Source organism: Leucoraja erinacea, unplaced genomic scaffold (genome assembly GCF_028641065.1).
Source record: "Leucoraja erinacea ecotype New England unplaced genomic scaffold, Leri_hhj_1 Leri_276S, whole genome shotgun sequence".
Lineage (NCBI taxonomy): Eukaryota > Metazoa > Chordata > Chondrichthyes > Rajiformes > Rajidae > Leucoraja > Leucoraja erinaceus.
In genome coordinates, this window is record NW_026576177.1 from 52,645 (window position 1) to 76,146 (window position 23,502).

A 23,502-nucleotide genomic window follows, 5' to 3' on the forward strand; every position below is an offset into this window, starting at 1 on the left:
CTGAGTTGGATGATCAGCCATGATCATATAGAATGGCGGTGCAGGCTCGAAGGGCTGAATGCGCTACTCCTGAACCTATTTTCTATGTTTTCTATGTTTCTATGGTCATTTTAGTCATCCCTATTAACCCATTTAGCTTTGTACATCTATAGATTGTTTTATTTTCTCCTTTTACGGAGATAATTGATCAAGTGCCACGCTCTTATCTTTATTACCTTGTTTGGAAATAGAAAAATGTGGGAACAATTGGGTTTGGCAAACATATATTTATTGCTCGGATTACTTGGCAATTACAGCATTGTGCTGTATGGATGGATATTCCTGCTTTTCCAGGAGTCTCAGTTAACCAGCTTTTTAGGTGGTACTTTGAAATAATAGCACATGTAATCACATCATTCCCAAATCATGCAAATCATGATGATTCAAAGCTTCAAGCAAGAAGCAGGTGGGTTGAAGGCAAACTGTAGTAACTAAGAATATACTGTAGACAGATGCCAAGCTCCTCATGTGAAAACAGAATATTCCACAGCACTATTTAAATAATGATATTCTGTGATTCATGCCACTGGATACAAGCTCAGTTGGTTAACTACAATGCTACCATATCCACCGCCTCTTTTTGGAAACCTGCAATGCACAAATCACATTTGACCTCAAAAACCCGATACCTTAATGACAAATCAATCTGTGATATCCCGAGGTTTAGTACAGGGTTACGGAAGTTCTCTTCTTCATTCTTGCAAATCTGCCTCTTCACTGCTGGCAACATGAGTGGGGTTGTTCTTCATTTCTTACCTTTATTGGGATAATATTTCTTCTGTTACATGTTTAAAATCTTCTTATAATTTGCTTCCTACAGCACTATGAGGCTCTGGCGAACCGTGCAGCAGTGAATGGACATTGCATTGACATCTATGCTTGTTCTCTGGATCAGACTGGACTTTTGGAGTTGAAGTGCTGCTGCAACCTGTCTGGGTATGTGTTTTCCAAAGAAAGCAAGCAGCATGGGGTCTAATTATTGGAGAAGTATGCCTCCAATTTAACTGAAAAAAAAGTGTGGCATGCTTTGTACAGAAAAGTATATGGTTGTGCTACTTTTTCTCATTCCATTGAGAAAGGTATATTTTCCACTGGTGCATGAAAGTAATCAGTCTATTGTTGGAAAATATTAAGAATAGAAATGCCGAGATATACGTGGATTTTTTTTTTTGCTCAATTCCATTAATCCTCCTTAAAGTTTTGATTGCATTTGCTTCTAAGATTTTGCATACTAAACTCTGTGATTAAATAATGCACTTCCTAGTTGTGGCCACTGGATGGTAGCATTGATCACATCAAATAACATTTAAAAAAAATGATGTTGCAATCTCAGGCAAACGCTATGGAGTCTTTCCTTTTCTAGTGGGATTAAGAAACTGACTGCAGATAGTCATGGTGAGGTTAAGTATATGCTAAGAGACATTTGATTAGCCATGTCATAAAATCTCTGCACAGGCTCAGTGTAATGGAACAGAGCTTGTTTTTAATCTTACATATGAACATCTTGAACATCATGTAACATACTGTGATTTAAGTAATCAGTGTTAGCGCAAAAATACTATATATTTTTCTTGTCTCATCCTCCACCTGTGCTGTAAATGACATAAAGAAAATCAGCAGAGTCATTTCAAGAAACAATCTGCCGGAGGATCCCAGTGGGATGAGCAGCATCGATGGAGCTGACTGTCTCTCTGTCTCCACAGATGCTGCTCATCCTACTGAGTTCCTCCAGCAGATTGTTTTTTTTTCTCGATTCCAGCATCCTCAGTGTCCTATGTGTCGATTGAATGATTTACTGGTTTTATCGGTTAATTTCATGAGTAACTTAAAAATTACTTAAAATTTTAACTTGTGAAATGACTGCCAATGACTGAGCACCTATGAAAGTAATTCAAAATGAGCAGCTTTCTCCGCTGCCAACAAATTAAAATTAATTTCAGAAATAGTCATCTCATTATTTTCATCTTTGTGCATGGTCTATATTAGACAGGCTGGTTTTGGGAAGGTTTATTTGTAAGCCCCTTTGGAAAATTGTGGATTCTTCATTACACTTGACAAAACTACACTTGAATGTCCTCAAACTCTCACACTGCTACGGCTAATGATATCTTGGTTGTTAGGCAAACGTTTTATTCCCCTATCTTGTACTCCAGTCATTGTACACCAGACGTGAATCTAATGACACAGAAGACATCTTTCAATGCAGTTATCAAGAAAGGCCAGACAAAACCCATAGGCACAGGAAGACTCGCATGAAAAGAGCTCCTTTGAAAAATCTGTGCCAGGTCAATTGAAATGTTAAAAAATGCTGGAGATACTCGGTGGGCCAGACTGATCTGTGGGAGCCAAACAACAGTTAATGTTTCAGGTTGATGACATTTATCACCAGGTCAGTTGACTTTTTTGGTGGGGTGGGCAGATAAGTTCATAGTATATGCCAAGATGTTTTGTTGGAACAGGGTGTCAAATTGAGCATTTTGTTTTGTGGCCTGCCCCATTGGAAGCTGAGTTCAGAATGTTCAGATTACTTTATTTATGGGACACTTGGAGAAAGGATACATGACTCTAGCATCTCCAAGTGTCCCATATATGCCAAGATGTTTTGTTGGAACAGGGTGTCAAATTGAGCATTTTGTTTTGTAGCCTGCCCCATTGGAAGCTGAGTTCAGAATGTTCAGATTACTTTATTTATGGGACACTTGGAGATGCTAGAGTCATGTATCCTTTCTCCACTCTTGTGATTCCAGAAATGGAAGAACTGTTGATGAGCCCATTCCTCTGTGCATTTGTTAATGTCTGTTTAATTCCATGCATTGACAATCCAGTAGTAAAGAAAACAAGATAGTAGGTAGAAGCAAGGAACTGCGGATGCTGCTTTACAAAAAGAGACACAAAATGCTGGTGTACCTTTGCGGCTCTGGTAACATCTCTAGAGACCATGGATAGGTGACATTTTGGGTCGGGATCCTTTTCACCTTGCCAGCTGGTGTATCATTTGTAAGTCAAAGCTTGTGACAATTGAGCGAAACTGCTTAATTTTCATTTTGTTGAGCCTGATGGAAACTGAATAATTCCACAATCAACCAAACATATTCAAACCTCAGTTCTCATTTAGTTAAGCAGATGTTATATATAATGTAGTGTTTGCATAAGTTATTTTCATCACTCGGTTTGATTACTGGCTCCTATTAGTATCTATTCTTCAATGTCAAGAGTGTTATATTGTCATATGACCCAGATAGAACAATTACATTCTTTCTTGCAGCAGCACAATAGGATATGCAAAACATAGTGTTTAAGAAGGAACTGCAGATGCTGGAAAATTGAAGGTAGACAATGCTGGGGAAACTCAGCGGGTGTGGCAGCATCTATGGAGCGAAGGAAATAGGCAACGTTACGGGTCAAAACGTTGAAGGGTTTTGACCCGTAACGTTGCCTATTTCCCTCGCTCCATAGATGCTGTCTCACCCGCTGAGTTTATCCAGCATTTTTGTCTACCATGCAAAACATAGTTGTTCAAGAAGGAACTGCAGATGCTGGAAAATCAAAGGTAGACAAAGGTGCTGGAGAAACTCAGCGGGTGCGGCAGCATCTATGGAGCGAAGGAAATGGGCAACGTTTCGGGCCGAAACCCTTCCTCAGACATGGTACTCAAAACATAGTACTCTGTTTAATAAATGAGAAAAAAAAGTTCAGTGTGTGTACCTGTAACAGTTGTTTACTGAATATTTAAAAATTTACACTGATGGATATTTGTAGTGAAATAACTTCACAGCCTGCCTCCATCTTTCCACATCTAGAGGTTATATCGTGATGGCAGACTCGTTCAACACTTCCCTCTTCAAGCAAACATTCCAAAGGGTTTTCAGTAAAGGTCTGCAAGGAGATTTCAGAATGGCATTTGGTGCCAGTTTAGAGATTAAGGTAAGCAAATATCTTAATACAGGTCTAGCACTTTAAATAGTACTGGCTTGACCGTCTATCACCTGAGTAGACATTATCACCAAGTTTATAGTTTCACAAACCATTTAATATTGTTTCCCTGTAGTTGAAATCTGTGTTTTTAATGATTGTTTTATTGCGTACTTCCATTCCCTATCTACTACTCCCTGCATCATGAGGGGTAATGTTGCAAAATGAATGCTTCTCTCTATTTACCGTGGAGAAGGTCATGGATACCAGGGAGTTCAGGGGAGGAAACACCGATGTCAACATTATGAAGGAGGTGTGGGAGGACTTAAAATGTATAAAGGGGACTAGGTCGACAAGAAGAAGCGGCAGACGGTGAGAGGGGAGAAAGCACTGTCGGCCAGAGGCTACAGTGTGAGCCGCAGCAACAGCTGAGTCAACCCGATGGTGCGGCAGCTGGTGAAGAAGGGCTCACTTGTGCATCTTGTGGAAAAGTTGCTCTGTACTGCCACCCTCGTTCTCACTCGCCTCCCCAGTGTCGCACTGACAATGGCAGAAACTGGAAGAGCAGCGAGTCCGGGCGCTTCTTTTATATCTGTGAAGTGGACGGGAATTCCTCGCCATCCTCACATTGCAATAACACAGGTCATTCAGGAAACGAGAATGGGGTCTATTGTGAACTGTTTACGTAAATGCAAGTTATGTAACTCCCTCAACAATGTAAGTCGCCGACGGCCTGCACTTAGGTACCCGTGACAATAAAGTACCGTTGAACCATTGATTTGCAGAAAGTTAAATGAAAGATGGAAAGGTGGAGATTGACTTGAAGTGATAAAAGGAGAACAAAAAGCTGCAGTTTCTGGAATCTGATTGGAATGGAAGGGGAAGAATGGAACTAATTGAGGGGTAGCAAGTGGTAGCAGCAGAGCAAGTGAGGAGCTAACTGCACGGAAGAAGGTGGAAGGGAGAAGATGTGAGAGAGGACCAGGGTAGATTGGAGGAAACAGAGTGGGTGCAGGCTACCTAAAACTGAAGAATTCAGTGGCCATGCTGGTGTGAACTACCCAGGGGTGGGAAATGAGGTGCTGTTCAAGTCAAGTCAAGTTTATTTGTCACATACACATACAAGATGTGCAGTGAAATGAAAGTGGCAATGCCTGCGGATTGTGGAAAAACTACAGAACAGAATAGACCAGAATCGGTATTTATATATTAAAAAAAACAACAATTTTAAAAGGACAACACAACAGTAAATTAGTACAGTAAATTAGTTCCTGGTGAGATAAGAGTTTACAGTCCTGATGGCCTGTAGGAAGAAACTCCGTCACATCCTCTCTGTTTTCGCAGCATGACAGTGGAGGCGTTTGCCTGACTGTCGCAGCTGGAACAGTCTGTTGCTGGGGTGGTAGGGGTCCCCCATAATGTTGCTGGCTCTGGATCTGCACCTTCTGATGTATAGGTCCTGCAGGGGGGCGAGTGTAGTTCCCATCGTGCATTTGGCTGAACGCACTACTCTGCAGAGCCTTCCTGTCAAGTGTTAGTAGACAGAAGGTGGTAGTGAGGGGTTGATGCTTGGAGGCTTGTGACCAGTGGTGTGATGCAGGGTTCAATGCTGGCTCCAATATTGTTTGCCACATATATTAACGATGAGAATGTAGGTTAGTTTGCAGATGTCCCCAAAACTGGTGGTGTAGTGGACACGAAGGTTATCTAAGATCATGATGGGGAAGTGATCAAAGGAATGGTAAATGGAATTTCACTTGGACAAGTGAGATGTTCAGCATTTTGGAAAGTTAAACCAAGGCAGGGCCTGTTCATAATGATGCCCACAAAGACTTAATATCTGTGAGCAATATCTCAATAGTTCACAATCTGTTATAAATGGTTATACTTTTTTAACTGAGTTGGATGATCAGCCATGATCATATTGAATGGCGGTGCAGGCTCGAAGGGCCGAATGGCCTACTCCTGCAACTATTTTCTATGTTTGTACTCATACAGTTTGTGATGTGATCTTGTCAGCATGATTGTTTTTTTTTCTTCATCATGTTTAGATGTCCATTGGTTAATTTTTTTTAATTTTAAAAGCACCAGGTGGGAGTGACAACTGATAGTGGAAAATTCAAAAAGTTGAAAAATTGTTTCTACTTGTCTGCTGAATTTGTTCAAATCTATTTGAACATCTGATGACAGAGTCAGGCTTGGAAAGATAAGTTACCATGAAATATAGTCTGCCGGCAGACTGTATGTGGCTACTTAGCCGTGGTGGTGATTTGCCTCAGTGGAGGAGGTAAATCACATATTGGAATAAGAATAACATGATACCTGAAGGCAGAAAAAAAGAACTGCAGGCTGGTTTACAAAAAAAGATAGAGTGCTGGAGTAACTCGGAGTCGAACAGCATCTCTGGAGAGCATGGGTAGATGACATTTAGGGTCATGACCACTCTTCAGATTGTTTGTTGGGATTAGGGTTGTTAGAGATGTGGTTCCTCCAGTTTGCATGTGGCCACTCAGCGTGAAGGAACAACACCTTGTTGTAGCTAACAACCCAACGGTATGAACATTCTCCCATTGTAATTAACTACGTAACCTGAAAGTAAGCATGCAGGTAGAGCAAGCAGTGAAGAAACCTTGCTTTGTGATGGCATGTTGGCCTTTATAATAAGAGGAGTTCAGTATTGGAGCAAAGAGGTCTTTCTGCAGTTGTACAAGGCCCTGGTGAGACCACACCTGGAGTATTGTGTGCAGTTTTGGACTCCAAATTTGAGGAAGGACATTCTTGCTATTGAGGGAGTGCAGCGTAGGTTTACAAGGTTAATTCCCGTGATGGCGGGACTATCATATGTTGAAAGAATGGAGTGACTGGGCTTATATACACTAGAATTTAGAAGGATGAGAGGGTATCTTATTGAAACATATAATATTTTTAAGGGATTGGACATGCTAGAGGCAGGAAACGTTCCCAATGTGGGGGGAGTCCAGAACCAGGGGCCACAGTTTAAGAATAAGGGGTATTCCATTTAGAACGGAGATGAAGAAAAACGTTTTCACCCGGAGAGTTGTGAATCTGTGGAATTCTCAGAAGGCAGTGGAGGCTGATTCTCTGGATGCTTTCAAGAGAGAGTTAGATAGAGCTCTTGAAGATAGCGGAGTCAAGGGATATGGGGAGAAGGCAGGAACGGGGTACTGATTGTGGATGATCAGCCATGATCACAGTGAATGGCGGTGCTGACTCGAAGGACCGGATGGCCTACTCCTGCACCTACTGTTCCCCTTTCCCTTCTTCCCTCTTATACACTCCCTTCTTTTCTCACCCCTTCTCCCTGTTGCCCCACCTGGACTTGCACCTATATCTCCTCTCCCCTCCCCTCCCCTTTCATGCATATTCCTTCCTCTAACTTCACATTCTGCATTTCTTCAATACCTTTGTTTTACACCTTCTGTCTTTTCATCTCTGGCCTGTGTCCAAACATCTGCCTAGCAAAATCCCTCCTCACTGTATCAACCTATTGCCTGCCCGGCTTTGTCCTGCCCTTCCTCTCTTCTAACTTTCTCCCTCCATCCCCACCCCCGTTCATTCAGTCTGAAGAAGGGTCCTGACCTGAAACATCATCTATCCACTTTACCTGCAGGCCTTTGCTTCCTTATTCCAGTTACTGTTCATTGCTCTGATTCTGTGCACAAAAGGACACAAAGTGCTGGAGTAACTCGGCAGGTCAGGCAGCATCTCTGGAGAATATGGACAGGTGACATTTCGGGTCGAGTCCCTTCTTCAGACATTCAATGCAGTTTATTTGCTACTGAAGATAATTCGGAGCAATCTTATAATTTTGTTGTCGCTGATCTCGATCAACAGGCACCCTTTTTTCACACAATGTGGTATGTGGAGCGCGCTGCCGGAGGAGGTAGTTGAGGCAGGTATTATCGCAACTTTTAAGGAACATTTAGACAGGTACATGGATAGGACAGGTTTAGAGGGACATGGCCCAAATGCAGGAAGGTGGGACGAATGTAGATGTGACATGTCGGCTGGTGTGGGCAAGTTGCACCGAAAGGCCTGTTTCCACACTATGACCCTATGATTCTAACTGCTCTGAGCGTTTGGTGGAATTTGTGTGTCTTGTGCTGTGGATACTTTTTATTGGGAGATCATTGCAACTTATTGAGATATAAGGATAAAACAAAAAGCATGTGGCCTCTCTCCCAACTACCAGCCTGATTATGGCAACCAACAGATTCTACCTATCTGATGATGTTTGCAAAGACATTTGTCTTGAGTGACAAGGCAACTTTTGAACTTTAATCAACAAATCCATTAGATAATCTTCTGGTACACATGCGTGGAGAATAATGCCAGGCTATTTGTATTCTAAAAAATTGCTTTTTACTCTTATTTTGTCATTATTGCAGATGTAGTTGTGAAAGAGAAATAGCCAATTCACTATACTGACTTTCCTATGTAAAATATTTTATTTTAGACAACCAGAGAACTTAAAATTGCCGGAGCAATAGGGACCTGTGTGTCGCTGAACTCCAAAGGCTCTTCAGTATCTGAAAATGTAAGTTGATTTACATGATATGTGTGGCTAAAAATGTCAGCTGGATTTGGGCAGGATGTTTTTGTTATTGGTAATCCAAAGTCTTGTAACTTTCATGGAAAACTTAATAGCACATTATCTATAGAAGAACTTAAGAAACAGAAGCAGGAGTTGCAACCTTGTGCGTGCTCTGCAATTGAATAAGATCAGAAAACATTTTCAGAGTCTTCCCACTAAGTCTCAAGAAAAAAGTAATAAAGGCAATGCATAGATTTGGGTAAAATATAATCCTTTCAGACAGCATTTTTTTGCTGAATTTTCTAACCAATGCAAATATTACTTACTTACTTACAGCCTCTGATGCCTCCTGGCATGTAGGGCAGCAACGAAGGTCCTCCACTCAGTAGTGTTAATTCCTTCAGTTGCTGTTTCCATAACATATTTGTTGTTTTACGAGACAGGGTTGTTAGCCCTCTGCTCAACCTCCAACCTGGAGGACCAGTGGATCACTCCTCGTCTCGCCTCTATCCTTCGACCTGTCCAGCATGGGAGACCCTAACAGGAGACGAATCTCCCGCTGGCATAGCTCTAGGGGTCACTGAGACACACAAGCTCCCCGACCATGACAAGGTTGCAATCCAACGTAAATATAGCTGGACTTAATTATTGAAGATGATCTGAAATATCTAACTTTTGCAGCAGCTTTGATGTTTTCCGGTCATATTTAGTGTGTAAAGATAATTCCAAAGTTCTGTACTTTGGTAACTTTTCATATTCTTTTATTGTTCAAGGAATTGGGTATTGGTGGTACATGCCAGTGGAAAATATGTGGCTTGGATCCCAGCACCACCTTGAGTATCTATTTTGAAGTGGTCAATCAGGTGAGCTGACTGAATATTCTTCCTCGTGTCTAATGCATCCATTTCAGGATGGAAATTTCCTCTGGCCTGGCTGAATTAAATTTCCTTCAGTCTGGCCATATTACTGGGAAACAGAGTAAATGTTTCAGGTTGAAGACCTTCCATCAGAATTAGACTAGCACTCCATTCCATTCTCCCCATCTCAATTTCCATTGAATATATCTTGATGATATCATTTGTTTTGCTAGTGCATCTGCTGTCTTGTTTTCCATGTTTCAGGATTCCCATCTTTGTTGGCAGGCTCCTTTATATTTGCTTGGCTTTGTATATGTTACAAAACTTGCCTTCAGAGGCGCTGCAATTCTGCCACTGGCCGTGTGCGCGATTTTGGCGCGTTTATGGGGGGGGGGGGTTAAAACGGGGTTTTTTCCGACCTGGTCCTGAATTATATTTGTTGGAGTGCAAGATGTTGCTAAAGAATCGTTCCTACGGCCGTTCTGTGTGTTTAAAAAAAAAAATACACCCGACAAGTTAATTGCTGGAATGATTTTAAAATCAGCTCTGAAGCCGTCAATGCCGAAAACGGGGATGGATTTTATGGAGGACCAGGTAAAAGAAAGTAGTTTATTTTTATGTATAAAAGTGTTTCTTAAGATGTATTTAATTCGCATTTTAAGTTGCGAAACGGTGATTTTTTCCCCCCAAAGAACCGGCAGTGTATTTGCTGCAGATATGGGGGTATAAATTCACCGCAGCCTGAATGTTCCAAATGGTCCCATTCCAGAAAATCCTACTCGCAAGCTGATTTAAATGGCCATTAATTTACAGGTACAGGTGCACAACCTTTTATCCGAAAGCCTTGGGACCAGACACTTTTCGTAATTCGGAATTTTTCGGCTTACGGAATGGAAGATTTTTAGCGTAGATTTTAACGGCTGGCTCAGTGGTAGAGTGCTCGGCTCGTATCCGTAAGGTCGCGAGTTTGCGCCTCAATCCCGGCAGTTACTCCATCGCGAGTTTGAGTCTTCAATGTAGTTTTTTCTTGCAGAATAGGAGAGAATAGGGAGGGTTAGGCTGGGATCATTCTCTGCAAGATGATTTTAGTACAGGAGACAAGTGTAGGAGAGGTGTACTGACTGTGTGGGCAGAACTTTGGAAGTGATTGCCCACCATTCTCAAAAGCCGCTGTGTCTCCCTGTCCCTCCAACTCCAGAGGAATCCGCTCCCCGATGGGCGACAAGTGGCAGTTCACCCACAGCCAGAGCTGCGCCACCCCAAGAACAAGACGTACCTTGCACACCATCAGCTTCTGCCCCTACGGGGAGCGTGTCCCTCTGGAGTTGGAGTGGGGTTGGGCTGGAGTTGCTGATCTGGGATCTCTGTGCTTGCAGTGGGCCTGGGGGTCGGTGTCCCGATGAGGGGGCGCAGCTTGGGCTGTGGGCGAACTGCCACTTGTCGCCTTAGCGGCCCATCGGGGAGTGGCTTCTGGTGGTCCTGACGTCTCTCAGCTCCTGTCCAGGGGAGTGGCCGGAGACGTCAGGACCAACAGGAACCCGCTCCCCGATGGGCCGCTACAGCGACAAGTGGCAGTTCGCCCACAGCCCGAGCTGCGCCCCCTCATCCGCAACCCCAAGAACAAGACGTACCTTGCACACCATCAGCTTCTGTCCCTACGGGGAGAGTGTTCCTCTGTAGTTGGAACGGGGCTGGGCTGCTGCTGGCTGTGGGTCTCTGGGTTCTCCGTGCTTGCAGTGGGCCTGGGGGTCGGTGTCCAGTTGGTCCTGACGTCTCCGGTAACTGGCACTGACCTGCTGGCATCGCCGACGTGAAGACAGTGCAAAGCCCCCGCGCCGGAGCAATGGGCGGGAAGCTGGAGAGGGGAGGGAAGGGGTCACACACATGGCCGCGAAGCAGAGGGGTGTAGGTGGGGTGAAACTGAAGGGAGCGACAATCTGCTGCTGCCTGCCCGCTGAGTTAAAAATTTCCCACGCAAGACTCACGATACACTGTGTATCGTGAGTCTACCGTGGGAACCTTTTAACTCAGCGGGCAGGCAGCAGCAGATTGTCAATTATTAACCCTCCCGTGCAATATACCCTCACCTTCTCTTTTATGAATGGGGATTTAGTTCCCCTTTCTTCGAGGACCGACCGGAGGTTCCGCTGTCACCTCTGCGGGCCGCCCTCGGTGAACGTCTTCAAGGACCTTTCTTCAAGGACCGAAAAAATATTCGGAGCTTTTCATTATTTGGAATTTCGGATAAAAGGTTGTGCACCTGTATTAAACATTAAATTCCTTCCATTTGGCCTATAAACCCATGACAATGAGATTTAAAAATTATATTATATTCTGAATTCTTGTGTGACTGTTATTTGCACACTTAGGCTATTTAAAAATGTTAATCTATTCTTAGGAAATGGATAGATTTTTAGATCTCGTAATTGAATTTTGTAATTGGCTACAATTGGGTAACTAATTAATTATGCTTTAATTTCAAGTCATCTAAGTAAGATTGTTTCATGCTTCAATCTATAATAACTGATCATTTCTTTCAGTTCTCTTAAATTTTAAGAAAGTTATCGAGCTTTAAATGTTCTCGATCACAGCTTTTGATTTAAGTCAATGAAAAAGCAATAGGGAACAAGATGCCAATTTCTGAGTATGGAAATGGCCATAACCTTTTTAATACTGAAGATATGAAAGTGAATCAGGTGTCAAATTAAACATCGTTTTATGCTTTATCTGATGGGATAAATTAAAGACTTGGTTTTTAAAATCTCAACATTTTGTAACATTGCTACTTTGTACATCCTTTTTCCCTCAACGTAAAATAGGATTCCTCATGTCATGATCAATCCGAATGTTTTCATATACAAAGGACATTTCTCTGCTGTTTCTGCACTTCATCATCAAACATCTTTCTCTTTGCTCCCCTTTCACCATTCCAAACGGATCATTCCTGCCATAAAATTACAATTTTGCCAGCAAATGTCCTTTCCCTTTCCTGGGTCCTAGAACCAGCAACTGCTGTTTTGCTTCCATTCTGAACTCAGTCAGGGTTCCAAACATAGTTTTGGGTGACGCAGTCATTTATTTAGTATTTGGTTTGGTATTTTCTGCTGCACACACATTCCAATTCTCTATCCCACTCCCGTTTGTCCTCTTCCTACTGCAATGTTACAGTTGATCTCAATGAGTGCCCAAGGATCACCTTTTGAGCAGCAACACATAACCCTCTAGTCTTGTCAATGAGTTAAGCAGTTTTACACATTGATTCAGTTACCTTCTTTTATATTTGCTCTAGAACCATATTTTTCTCTATTTAACTTCCTTTTGTGTTGCAGTATGATCCCTTCTGTCTTTTAATTTCTCCTCCATCCACCCTATCTGGGTCCCTTTGTTCTTTCCTCCCTTTCTTTGCATCCTAAAGCCTATTTTCACTGTCCTGGTGTCAGTTAGAGGGTCAGTCTTTTGGTTGGACCATGTTTCTGATTTTTTTTTTTTTTTTTAACTGTTCAACAAGATCTGAATTATTAAGAACTAAAATTAAAACTTGAATGTGCCATCATTGTGTAAACCTGTGCGCTGATCTGCTAGATATGCGGAGCTACCTGAGCTGACTGTCCATCGATGAGGGTTACCCCACAAAGCAGAGTAGGTGCCATGCAGTAAGAGGGTGTGAATGCTGCATCCTGAGGCCCTGACCACTAATCACAGCCTTTTGAAGAGCTCTTTAAATATTTCTGATAGTTTAAAAACTGCTCGGGTGGAATCAAATAATTAGAAATGAGTGAAAATCACTTATTTGAAAGCACTTTCAAAGATAGCAAATAATTAAAGAAGTAAAATAAGTAAACCAGGCAGAATCATAGAAAATAGGTGCAGGAGCAGGCCATTCAGCCCCTCGAGCCAGCACCACCATTCAATATGATCTTGGCTGATCTTCCAAAATCAGTACGCCGTTCCTGCCTTCTCCCCATATTCACTGATTCCGTTAGCCCTACGAGCTATATCTAACTATCTTTACCTTCTGAACTGTCTTACCTTCTACCATGGGGTTGGTGGCCTCATTTGACTGATTGAGGATGTTTCCTCCACCAGCTATGCCTAAAAGCAGTGCTCTAATGTTCTGAGGTGAGGGCCAGTGAGAATGTACCTTCATTTTTGTTAAGTAAATATTTTCTGTTTAGCAAGATAGATACGAGTTGTAATTTGTCCAAATTTACTCAAAAATATGTCAACTTGAGAGGTTCATGCAAATTACTTGTTCACTCATCACACCGTTCTATAGACCATTATTGAATATACATTAAAGCATTGAAAAGGAAGATTGTATTATGCAACAATGAGACATTGGTGGTTACTGTCTTTTACTAGTGTTGCGATGGTGAAGAATTAGGATATCACAAATAGCAACATAACAACAAATAACAAATGAATACCAAATTCAACATTCAAAGATAGCTTGTATTGTAATGTGTTCATTGTTTAAATCACATTTCATAGTGTCATACTGTGTGAAAACATGCCCTTCGGCCCAACTTGCCATGCAGACCAACGTGCCCCATCTACTCTAGTTCCACCTGCCTGCATTTGGCCCTTATCCCTCTAAACCCATCCTATCTATGTACCTGTGTAAATGTTTCTTACAAATTGTGACAGCACCTGCCTCAACTACCTCATCTGGCAGCCCATTCCATATACATACCAACCTTTGTGTTCAAAAAAAAAAAAAGTTGGCATTCAGGTTCCTATTAAATCTTTCCCCCTTCACCTTAAATCTATGCCCTCTGGTACTCGATTCCCCTACTCTGGGTAAAATACATTTACGTTATCTATTGTTCTTATGATCTTGTACACCTCTATAAGATCAACCCTCATCCCTTTGCGCTCCAAGAAAAAAAGTGCTAACCTGCTCAACTTCTCCCTGTAGCTCTGGCCCTTGTTGATGTTGAGTCCTGGCAACATCGTCATAAATCTTCTCTGCACCCTTTCCAGCTTAACAACATCTTTCCTATAACAGGGTGACCAAAACTGAACACAATACTCTAAGTGTGGCCTCACCGATGCCTGGTAGAACTGTAACATGACTTCCCAATTTCTACACTCAATACTCTGACTGATGTGTGTAAAGTGTAAAAAATATAAAAACTTGTAAAAAATATTGAATTCAGTGATATCTAGTTTCTGTTCAACTAAATTTTGCAGCATAATGCACCAATCCCTCAGGGTGGACGAGGTGCTATTCAGTTTGTCACCCATTACCAGCATTCCAGCAGTCAGAGACGCATCCGAGTTACTACAGTAGCCAGAAAGTAAGTTTGCTGAATGTCTTCCAATATGTGTATTTTGCAGCCTTTTTCATCATGTACAAGTTTTGGATTGTACGACAACTAAATGTTCTGCTTCTCTTTCATTCGGGTACAAAATTAACAAACCTAAAAAGTGGTGTCATTAATAACACCCGCAAAACGAAAAGATATCGATGTCTTCTCTTCATTTTGAAATCTTCTCTAAATGAGCTTTATACAATGAAAGACTGTCCGTTCTGAGAATACATTTTGAATCTGAAAAGGGAAGGATAAAGACTAGTTTAGTTTTGTTTTCCAATGTAAGAGTGATGCAATAATACTTGACATTGTCACATTTCATTACGGAATCAAAATGATTTGGAACACAGGTGGTGGGGAGGTATTTACTAGGCATTGATTGTGCAGTGAAATGTTGTTTAATATTTGCCTGGATTCTCAGCTGGGCGGATGCACAGAGCCAACTCCAGCATATAGAAGCAGCATTTGATCAGGAGGCATCAGCTGTGCTGATGGCAAGACTGGGTGTTTTCAAAGCTGAGTCTGAAGAAGGACCCGATGTGCTTCGTTGGTTGGACAGACAGTTAATCCGACTGGTAAGCCCTTCAGGAACATGATCAACTTGGAAGGACAGCTAATTACATTTAAGATTGAAGCAACCATAAAACTACTAATTACTCTTCCACTTTTTCCATCAGTGTCAGAAATTTGGCCAGTTCCACAAAGATGATTCCAACTCTTTCAAGCTTTCTGAAACATTTTCCCTCTATCCACAGGTAAGTAGAATAGCAAAATGAATTTGTTGGAGAATATTTAAAATTATATTCATAAAATGCAGTCTGGTCTGCAGACTGGCAAAATATGTTAACATATTCGAAAATATTGTTATAGATACATACCTTCAGGGAAAAAAGCTATTTTGTTTAGTTTCTTGATTCAGTCACTCAATTCCCCTGGGTTTACATGGTTGTACCTCGAGCAGTGTGGAATACCCTTCGTAACCAGAAAACAGGGATATGTCAGCAAGGGTTCCTGTTTCTAATCGGCCTGGTGTTGGACTGCAGAATGTGTGTACTAACATTTGTGGGTTAAAAAAGTCTCTGTTCTGATTTCATCCCCTCCTAGAATGGATGAATGGATGACCAATCATGTCCTAGTTCATGGATGAAGAATACAAAGGGTAGTGGGATCCATAACCTTCAGGTGTGATGGCAATAGTTAGCTCTAGTGTCTGCAAGATTATTGAAGGGAGGGAATAGTTCACCTATGATCTATAGAATTACAATATTAATGGTTGCTTAGATTAGGAGTACATCCTCTTCCTCCCCTAATTCAGAAAATCCCAATATCCCAACAAGTTACAAGGAAAGGTTGTTAATGGAAATATTTTTAAATAAAATGTTGAGGCGAAGGATAGCTTTACTTTTGAGTAAACGTTTTCTCTTTAGCAAGATAGATGCAAGTTTTAATTTCATCAAACTAGGTAGCTTTTTTATCTAGAGCATGAATATATTCAGTGATGTGATGAGTGATTTTATGTTGTCATTTTAGTTCATGTTCCATCTGAGAAGATCCCCTTTCCTTCAAGTTTTCAATAATAGTCCTGATGAATCATCATACTACCGTCATCATTTCATGAGACAAGACCTGACGCAGTCACTGATCATGATTCAGCCTGTTCTCTACTCTTATTCTTTCTATGGACCCCCTGAGGTGAGGTTTGGTCACAAATTAGAAATCTTGCATGACTGATTGTTGAAGAGTTTATAAACAAAATATCTCTTATTTCATCAGCTAATTCAGAGACTTTTATGTGGCACATTTTAAAAATAAGTTGAGTGGCTCGTTAGTAGTTTTACCTGGTCTGAGTTGGAGCAATGTATAACTGACCTCAACTTCTGGATGGTTAAAGAATAAATTGCAGATGTTCTTTATCCTGATTCCTGTCCAGCCACTTTTACTGGAACTGCATGAGCATTGATGAATGGTTTTGAATCGATCAGGATAGATAGGAAAATATGAAGGGTCAGTCAGTCATTTAATCCTTCAAATTCATGCCACCATTCACTGACAATTGCCTATACCTCTTAATATCTTGCGGTTAACAAAAAAATGTTCAGGCTTGATTTTGACCATTAGCCCAGCACTAGATGTCATTTGGGGGAAGATTTTCAAACATTTTCGAACATTCACAATCGGTATGCAGAAGTACCTTCTTATTTCCTAGAGCATGCTTGGGGATATGTGTGCTATTCTGCATAAATATCATCGGAATTTGAATGAATTAATATGTTTATCGGCCAAGTATTCACATACAAGGAATCTGCCTTGGTGCTCCGCCCGCAGCATTGTGTAACATTGGTTATCTTTTTCGTAAGTAATGGCAAACGTTTATTCATCTTTTCCTCAGCCCGTGCTTTTAGACAGTGGCAGCATCTTACCAGACCGAATACTCCTCATGGACACTTTCTTCCAGATTGTCATCTACCATGGAGAGGTCAGTGTTTAAGGATGCAAAATTCAGAAACATTATACCTATACTAATTGATTTATTGTGCTTACTTTAATGGTTTTGGATTAATGATGCTCATTAAATAATCTTATTTATTGAAAGGTCTTTTATTCAGCTTCAAGAACAATGCATTAAATATATTTATTAATTTTGTTCAACTTTTTGCAACGCTGTTTTCATCTAGTAATCATAAATCTCATTTCATTAAAACCTTTCCAAGTTGTCCAAAGGCTAAAAATAGAATAAAACTTATTACCTTTTAAACTCTATTCATTACCAGAGCCAGGATTTTGCCATAAATGCCATGTGCCTTTTTTAATGATTTTAGGAAGATAATGCCTTTTTCACGATTGAGTGCCCAAATCAGCCTTTTTTGCTGTTTTAACGTAGCTTACAAGAAAATTTACACCACCTGGGCGAAACCCGGCTGTAAGTGGTGATTGGGGAGGAGTAGGTGGGGAAGGGTCCAGTCTTTTCAAACTGGAATCAAACTGTGAGTAGGTGTGAAGTGTCAGTTGGGGTTACTAGGGTTAAGTTTCTGTTTATCGAAACTGCAGTAGAACTCGTTCAGGTCGTTGGTCAGCTAACGATTGTCCAAGGAGCGGGCAGGGGGGGGGTTCCTCTTGTAGCTTGTGATTTCTTGCAAGCCCTTCCACACTGAAGAAGAGTCATTTGCTGAGAACTTGCTCTTCAACCTTTCCTTGGCAGCTCTGATTCCTCTTCTTAGCTTGTACTTGGCGTGCCTGTAGAGATCTGCATCTCCGCTCCTGTAGGATCTACCCCAGCAGTAAAAATGCCTAAAGTCAAGTCAACGCCTTGTAAAAAACTGAACGGGACTGATATATTCTCTGCAGACAACTGTGTGCTGTTTTGCAATGCATGTGAGAAAGCAGTGAATCATGAGAAAAATATTTCATCTCCATGCATGTAGAAACAGTTAAACACAAGTTGAAGGCAGAGAAACAGAAGGTAGGAAATACGCAAGCTTGTCTCCTCACTACATTTACTGCTGGCTCCAATAGCAAATCTGAGTTTGAGTGATCTGTGCAACACATTCATTGATGCTGGAATTCCACTGTGGAAATTGGAAAACAAATGCCTCAGAGGTTTTTTAGGGAAATACACAAAGGAACATATACCAAGCGAGTCATCATTACGGAAAAATTATGTTGACAGCAACTACAACATTGTTGTGCAGAAGATTAGAGATGATGTTGCATGCAACAGAATATGGATCTCAGTAGACGAGATAACTGATGCTACGGGAAGATTTGTTGCCAATGTGGTCATTGGTACACTGGAGGCAGGTCAACCATCAAAGGAGTATTTCTTGACATTGGAAGTATTGGAGAAGTCAAAACGCACAACTATTGCTCAGTTTTTACATCTTCACTTGCTGTACTTTGTACGTAAAGTTCCTGGCGATGTAGGTGAAGACATAAAAGGAAAATGTGCGAGGGTGATTTTAGCTAAAAAAGATCTTGAAGAAATACAAATATCTGAAGTTCTCAAAGGTAGTTGGAATGCACAAGATATTGGCATGAATGTAGAGTTTGTAGCTTGTTTCGGGTATGCACCAGTGACCTCAGCTGCGGTAGAAAGAAGTTTTTCACAACTGTAGCATATTCTGTCTGACCGACGGCATAGTTTAACACCAGATAATTTGAAAAAATGCTGGTAGTTATGTGCAACTTTGGTCATTTAATGTAGTATACCTTTATAATTATAATTTTAACCATATTTTGGTGGTTGAAATAAATGCATTTTTATGCTTTTTTTTGGTCGATAAATGCCTTTTTTGTTCCTTTTTTGTAAATTTTTTTTGCCTGCCTATTTCAGAGGTTTTTAGCGCCTAAACATCCTGGCTCTAGTCATTACCTTTCAAACCTTATTAACCATAAAGTCAAAACTTTGGGGATCGGCATATTTTGTAGTCTTTGCAAATACTATTTGATATACAAAAAAAGCACACACTGAGGAAAATCCCTTTGAATTAATTTAGCTGAGCAACCTGAAAGCATTAGTAATCTTTAGTTTAGACAATATGAAAGTAGTCCAGAGAAACCATCCCTTGAAAGTTGTATTTTACTGAATGGACTATTTTATATAACAACATGATTCAAAAGTTCAAATTGAATAAAGATAATGTTCTTAATTTATAAATGCACTTGGGGCAACATTGGAATAAAATGCTTGATGAAACATTATTGTCAGAAGCTTATGAGATTTATACCTTCTGGTGCTGAAATGCTTGTCTCATGATACAGAGCAAAGTGACAAGCCCAAAACTCAATCAGCTAGAATATCACATATCCCTGAGGCATGTAGAATAATAAAGGCTGATTAATGATTATATTTACATTTTATTTAGATTGTAGCATTAATCCATATAAATCCTTTGAGTATAACTAGTTGTTTTAAACTGCATAGATTGAACGTTATTATGATTTATAAAGAATAGCTAAAACCATTTTGTTAATAAATCAAGTTATGTCCTTTTAAATATTGAACCAATTAAAAGTACTATTTCTTTGTTTTCAGATGTTGCAATTGAAAGATTATTGAGGGAAAAGTGATAAGTAATTAAAATAAATTTGCCGTGAATATTTAATTCAGTTTTTATTCTTTTTCTAAGACCATTTCTCAATGGCGGAAAGCTGGATATCAGGACATGCAAGAGTATGAAAACTTCAAACAGCTTCTGCAAGCTCCACTGGATGATGCACAGGAAATACTGCAGACTCGATTCCCAATGCCACGTTATGTTGACACAGAACATGGAGGGAGTCGGGTACCTACGTTTTTCAACATTCAACGTAAAAGATTCCTCTTCGTAGAAATGCTGAAATAAATCTTTGGTAGAGGTTTCAATTACATTACATTAAATTACATAACATTCTCTTCTAGCTAACCAACAATGCCCATTTATAACATTGTCTGTACTAGCTGCTATTAGTTTAGAGATACAGCGCGGAAACAGGACCTTCAGCCCACCAAGTCCGCGCTGCCCAGCGATCCCCGCACATTAACACTATCCTACACACACTAGGGACAATTTACACTTATACCAAGCCAACTAACCTACAAACCTGTACATATTTGGAGTGTGGGACTGTGCCACTGCTGCTTACTGTAACATTATAAGTTTACAGGAACATCTTTTAGCCAGAAACCTTTATAGCAAAGGCTCTTAAGATTCTCATTGTCCGAAACTTAATGGAGTTTTGCAACTTAAAAGGAGAAGAAACAAATGTGTTTTATGTTGATGGTGATTGGCTTTCTCTTTTTAAGGCTCGATTTCTTCTATCAAAAGTGAACCCATCACAGACTCATAATAATATGTATGCTTGTGGACAGGTTGGTATTCTCTGGAAAGGCACTTTTACTGGTTAATATACACCCAACAAACCCAAAAGTTTTATTTTGTGTTCTCACTTTCTTTACTATGTATGTCACTATCGTTAAGTAATTTACAAGATGAACTAGCCAATTGGTTTCAAAATTAGCTTGATGGAAGGAGACAGTGTGGTCGGGAAGTTTTGCTTTTCAAATTCGGATTGGTGCTGGGTCCACCGTTGACTGTCATGGATATTAACTATTTGGTTGAGATTGCAGTTGGCATGGATAGAAAATGTGTCAATAACTCCCAAATTGGTGGTGTCTTGGACATTTAACAGGGTCGTCAAAAGCTGCATCAAGATCAGATAGGAAAGTGATTTGAACCAGTATTAAATACAGTTCTGGTCACCATACTATGGAAAGAATGTGACTAAACTGAAGGGGGTGCAGAAAAGAGTCATAAGGATGTTGCCAGGTTTGGACAGCTTGGGTATCACGACTAGATTGGTTGAGTATTTTTCCTGATGTGAAGGAGGCTGAGGTTTGACCTTACAAAGGCTTATAAAATCGCGAGGGGCCTTAATACGACAGGCTGTCACAGTTTTTTGTTTGAAATTAGAAGGCACAGGTTTAAGATTTAAAGGAGACCAAAGAGACACATGTTCCCATACAGTGTTTAAAGAGGTTTACCTGCATCTCTTCGACCCAAGCAATCGTTCCAGGTGCGACAGAGGTTTACCTGCATCTCTTCCAACCTCATCTATTGCGTCTGCTGCTCTAGATGTCAGCAGATCTATATCGGTGAGACCAAGCGGAGGTTGGGCGATCGTTTCGCCGAACACCTCCGCTCGGTCCGCAATAACCAAGCTGACCTCCCGGTGGCTCAGCACTTCAACTCCCCCTCCCACTCCGTCTCCGACCTCTCTGTCCTGGGTCTCCTCCATGGCCACAGCGAGCAGCACCGGAAATTGGAGGAACAGCACCTCATATTCCGTTTGGGGAGTCTGCATCCCGGGGGCATGAACATCGAATTCTCCCAATTTTGTTAGTCCTTGCTGTCTCCTCCCCTTCCTCAGCCCCCCTGCTGTCTCCTCCCATCCCCCAGCCTTCGGGCTACTCCTCCTTTTCCCTTTCTTGTCCCCACCCACCCCCGCCCCCGATCAGTCTGAAGAAGGGTTTCGGCCCGAAACGTTGCCTATTTCCTTCGCTCCATAGATGCTGCTGCACCCGCTGAGTTTCTCCAGCTTTTTTGTGTAACCATGTTTCCATACAAATGGGGTTGGGTATAGGGAATGAGCTGCTGGAGGAAGTGGTAATGCCAGGTAGAATTACAACATACATTTGGACAGGTTTGTGAATAGACGTTTGGAGGGATCTGGGTCAAATGCAGGCAAACAGGACCAGTCAAGGAAGACAGCTTTGTTGGCATGGACAGGTTGGGCTGAGGACTTGTTTCAGTGTTGTATGACCCTACAACAGTCTTTTTGATTTTTAAATGGGAATAAAGGGTACAGATTATTACCCTGATCTGGTTTCAGTTGGTCTGTAAGACAGTATTTAGTAATTGGCCATGCAGACAGAGGAGAGAAAATGATTCACAACTCCACCTCAGTATCCACCAAACTGCACTTAAAAAGTGTGCATGGTGTGTTATGTAATGCGGGACGATTTGTATATTGGGTTTGCATTTTGCTAGTCAGCTGATCACAATTCACACATGAATAATAACCAATTGTATTAGATATGAGAGACCTGTGAAAATGCACTTTAGCATGAGTGTGTTTCGTTAAAATTTGTGAAAATCGTAAATTTGAATCTGTCGTGTCACATCTATTTTAAGTGACTGCAACGTTTTTACCATTGACTTGCCAAAATAAAGTCCAATTGCTTAGTAATTAATAGTAATCTAAGACTGAATGTAAAACAGTGCTGCTTCTATTGCTAGATAACAAATGATTAAAATACATTGTTGCCTATTGAACTGTTACAGAAACTATATTGATGGAAATTAGTAGTAGCAGAAAAGTGTCCAAATACTTTTTAATGAAAGAGAAATAAAAATCAACTATGCAGAAATTAATTTGACATTGAGCTGAAGCAGATTATGTGAAGCAATTGTTGTATTTAGGTATAATGGATTATTTAATAGTAGCTGATAATAAGTTAATTTTTATGCATTCTTCAGGAATCTGGAGCACCAATCCTGACTGATGATGTTAGCCTTCAGGTCTTTATGGACCATCTAAAAAAGTTAGCTGTATCTAGTTCATCATAAATCAAGCTGGTGCAGAAGCGCACAGGAAAATAGTGAATTCATGTCAAATCTTTGAATTATGACTGCCTTGCATTCATTGTCGCATCTTGCTTGTGGGTGGATTTCCTAATTTGATTTTGTTTCATTTCATTCCAAACTACTGCATTCCTATTTGAGAAAATGTTTTCTTCTTACGTCCTGTAATCTTTAATTTATCATTCGATCACTGTCTTTTATATACATGTTCAATGCTATTAATAAATGAACTTAAATATATTGACAATGACTCTGTGTAAATTAAAAAATTATTTAACCATATAACCATATAACAATTACAGCACGGAAACAGGCCATCTCGGCCCTACAACTCCATGCCGAACTATATTTACATAATATTTTTCCTTAGTCTGATGAATTTGTAACATGGCTTCTTTTAGATTATTTTTTCATAAAAATAGCCTTGAAAGTCAAACAACAAGACAATTTAATTGCAAACAATGTGCAAATTAAAGTCTGGTATTTATACCAACATCCTGAACCTGGTGGATCATCACCACAAAAAAGGGAGATTTCTTTGGGTACAGGATGTTACCAACTAGATTTCAATAAACTGTCTGCTGAAATATATAGAAATTATTTTTTTTTTAATATAGCCCTTAATTCTGATAATGGGTTTTATTCCCAGTTTCTTGAATCCTTGTGTAAACTTAAATATTTTGATTTGTTTCAGTTCTGACTGC

The 23,502-nt window shown here is 40.6% G+C and overlaps 1 protein-coding gene across 1 annotated transcript in view; it reads left to right on the forward strand.

Moving 5' to 3' along the window:
* The window catches only part of LOC129693394 (protein transport protein Sec23A-like), a 52,185-nt gene extending 29,271 nt beyond the window's left edge, over nt 1-22,914 (forward strand). Inside the window, exons 10-21 of the mRNA XM_055630223.1 lie at nt 860-975; nt 3,840-3,963; nt 8,429-8,509; nt 9,280-9,369; nt 14,557-14,663; nt 15,100-15,253; nt 15,356-15,433; nt 16,209-16,370; nt 17,068-17,154; nt 19,805-19,960; nt 20,461-20,526; nt 22,694-22,914. Of these exons, the coding sequence (XP_055486198.1) occupies nt 860-975; nt 3,840-3,963; nt 8,429-8,509; nt 9,280-9,369; nt 14,557-14,663; nt 15,100-15,253; nt 15,356-15,433; nt 16,209-16,370; nt 17,068-17,154; nt 19,805-19,960; nt 20,461-20,526; nt 22,694-22,783 (1,311 nt within the window). The 3' untranslated portion in view covers nt 22,784-22,914. The remainder of the gene's footprint in view (nt 1-859; nt 976-3,839; nt 3,964-8,428; nt 8,510-9,279; nt 9,370-14,556; nt 14,664-15,099; nt 15,254-15,355; nt 15,434-16,208; nt 16,371-17,067; nt 17,155-19,804; nt 19,961-20,460; nt 20,527-22,693) is intronic.
* Nucleotides 22,915-23,502: the final 588 nt, after the last annotated feature.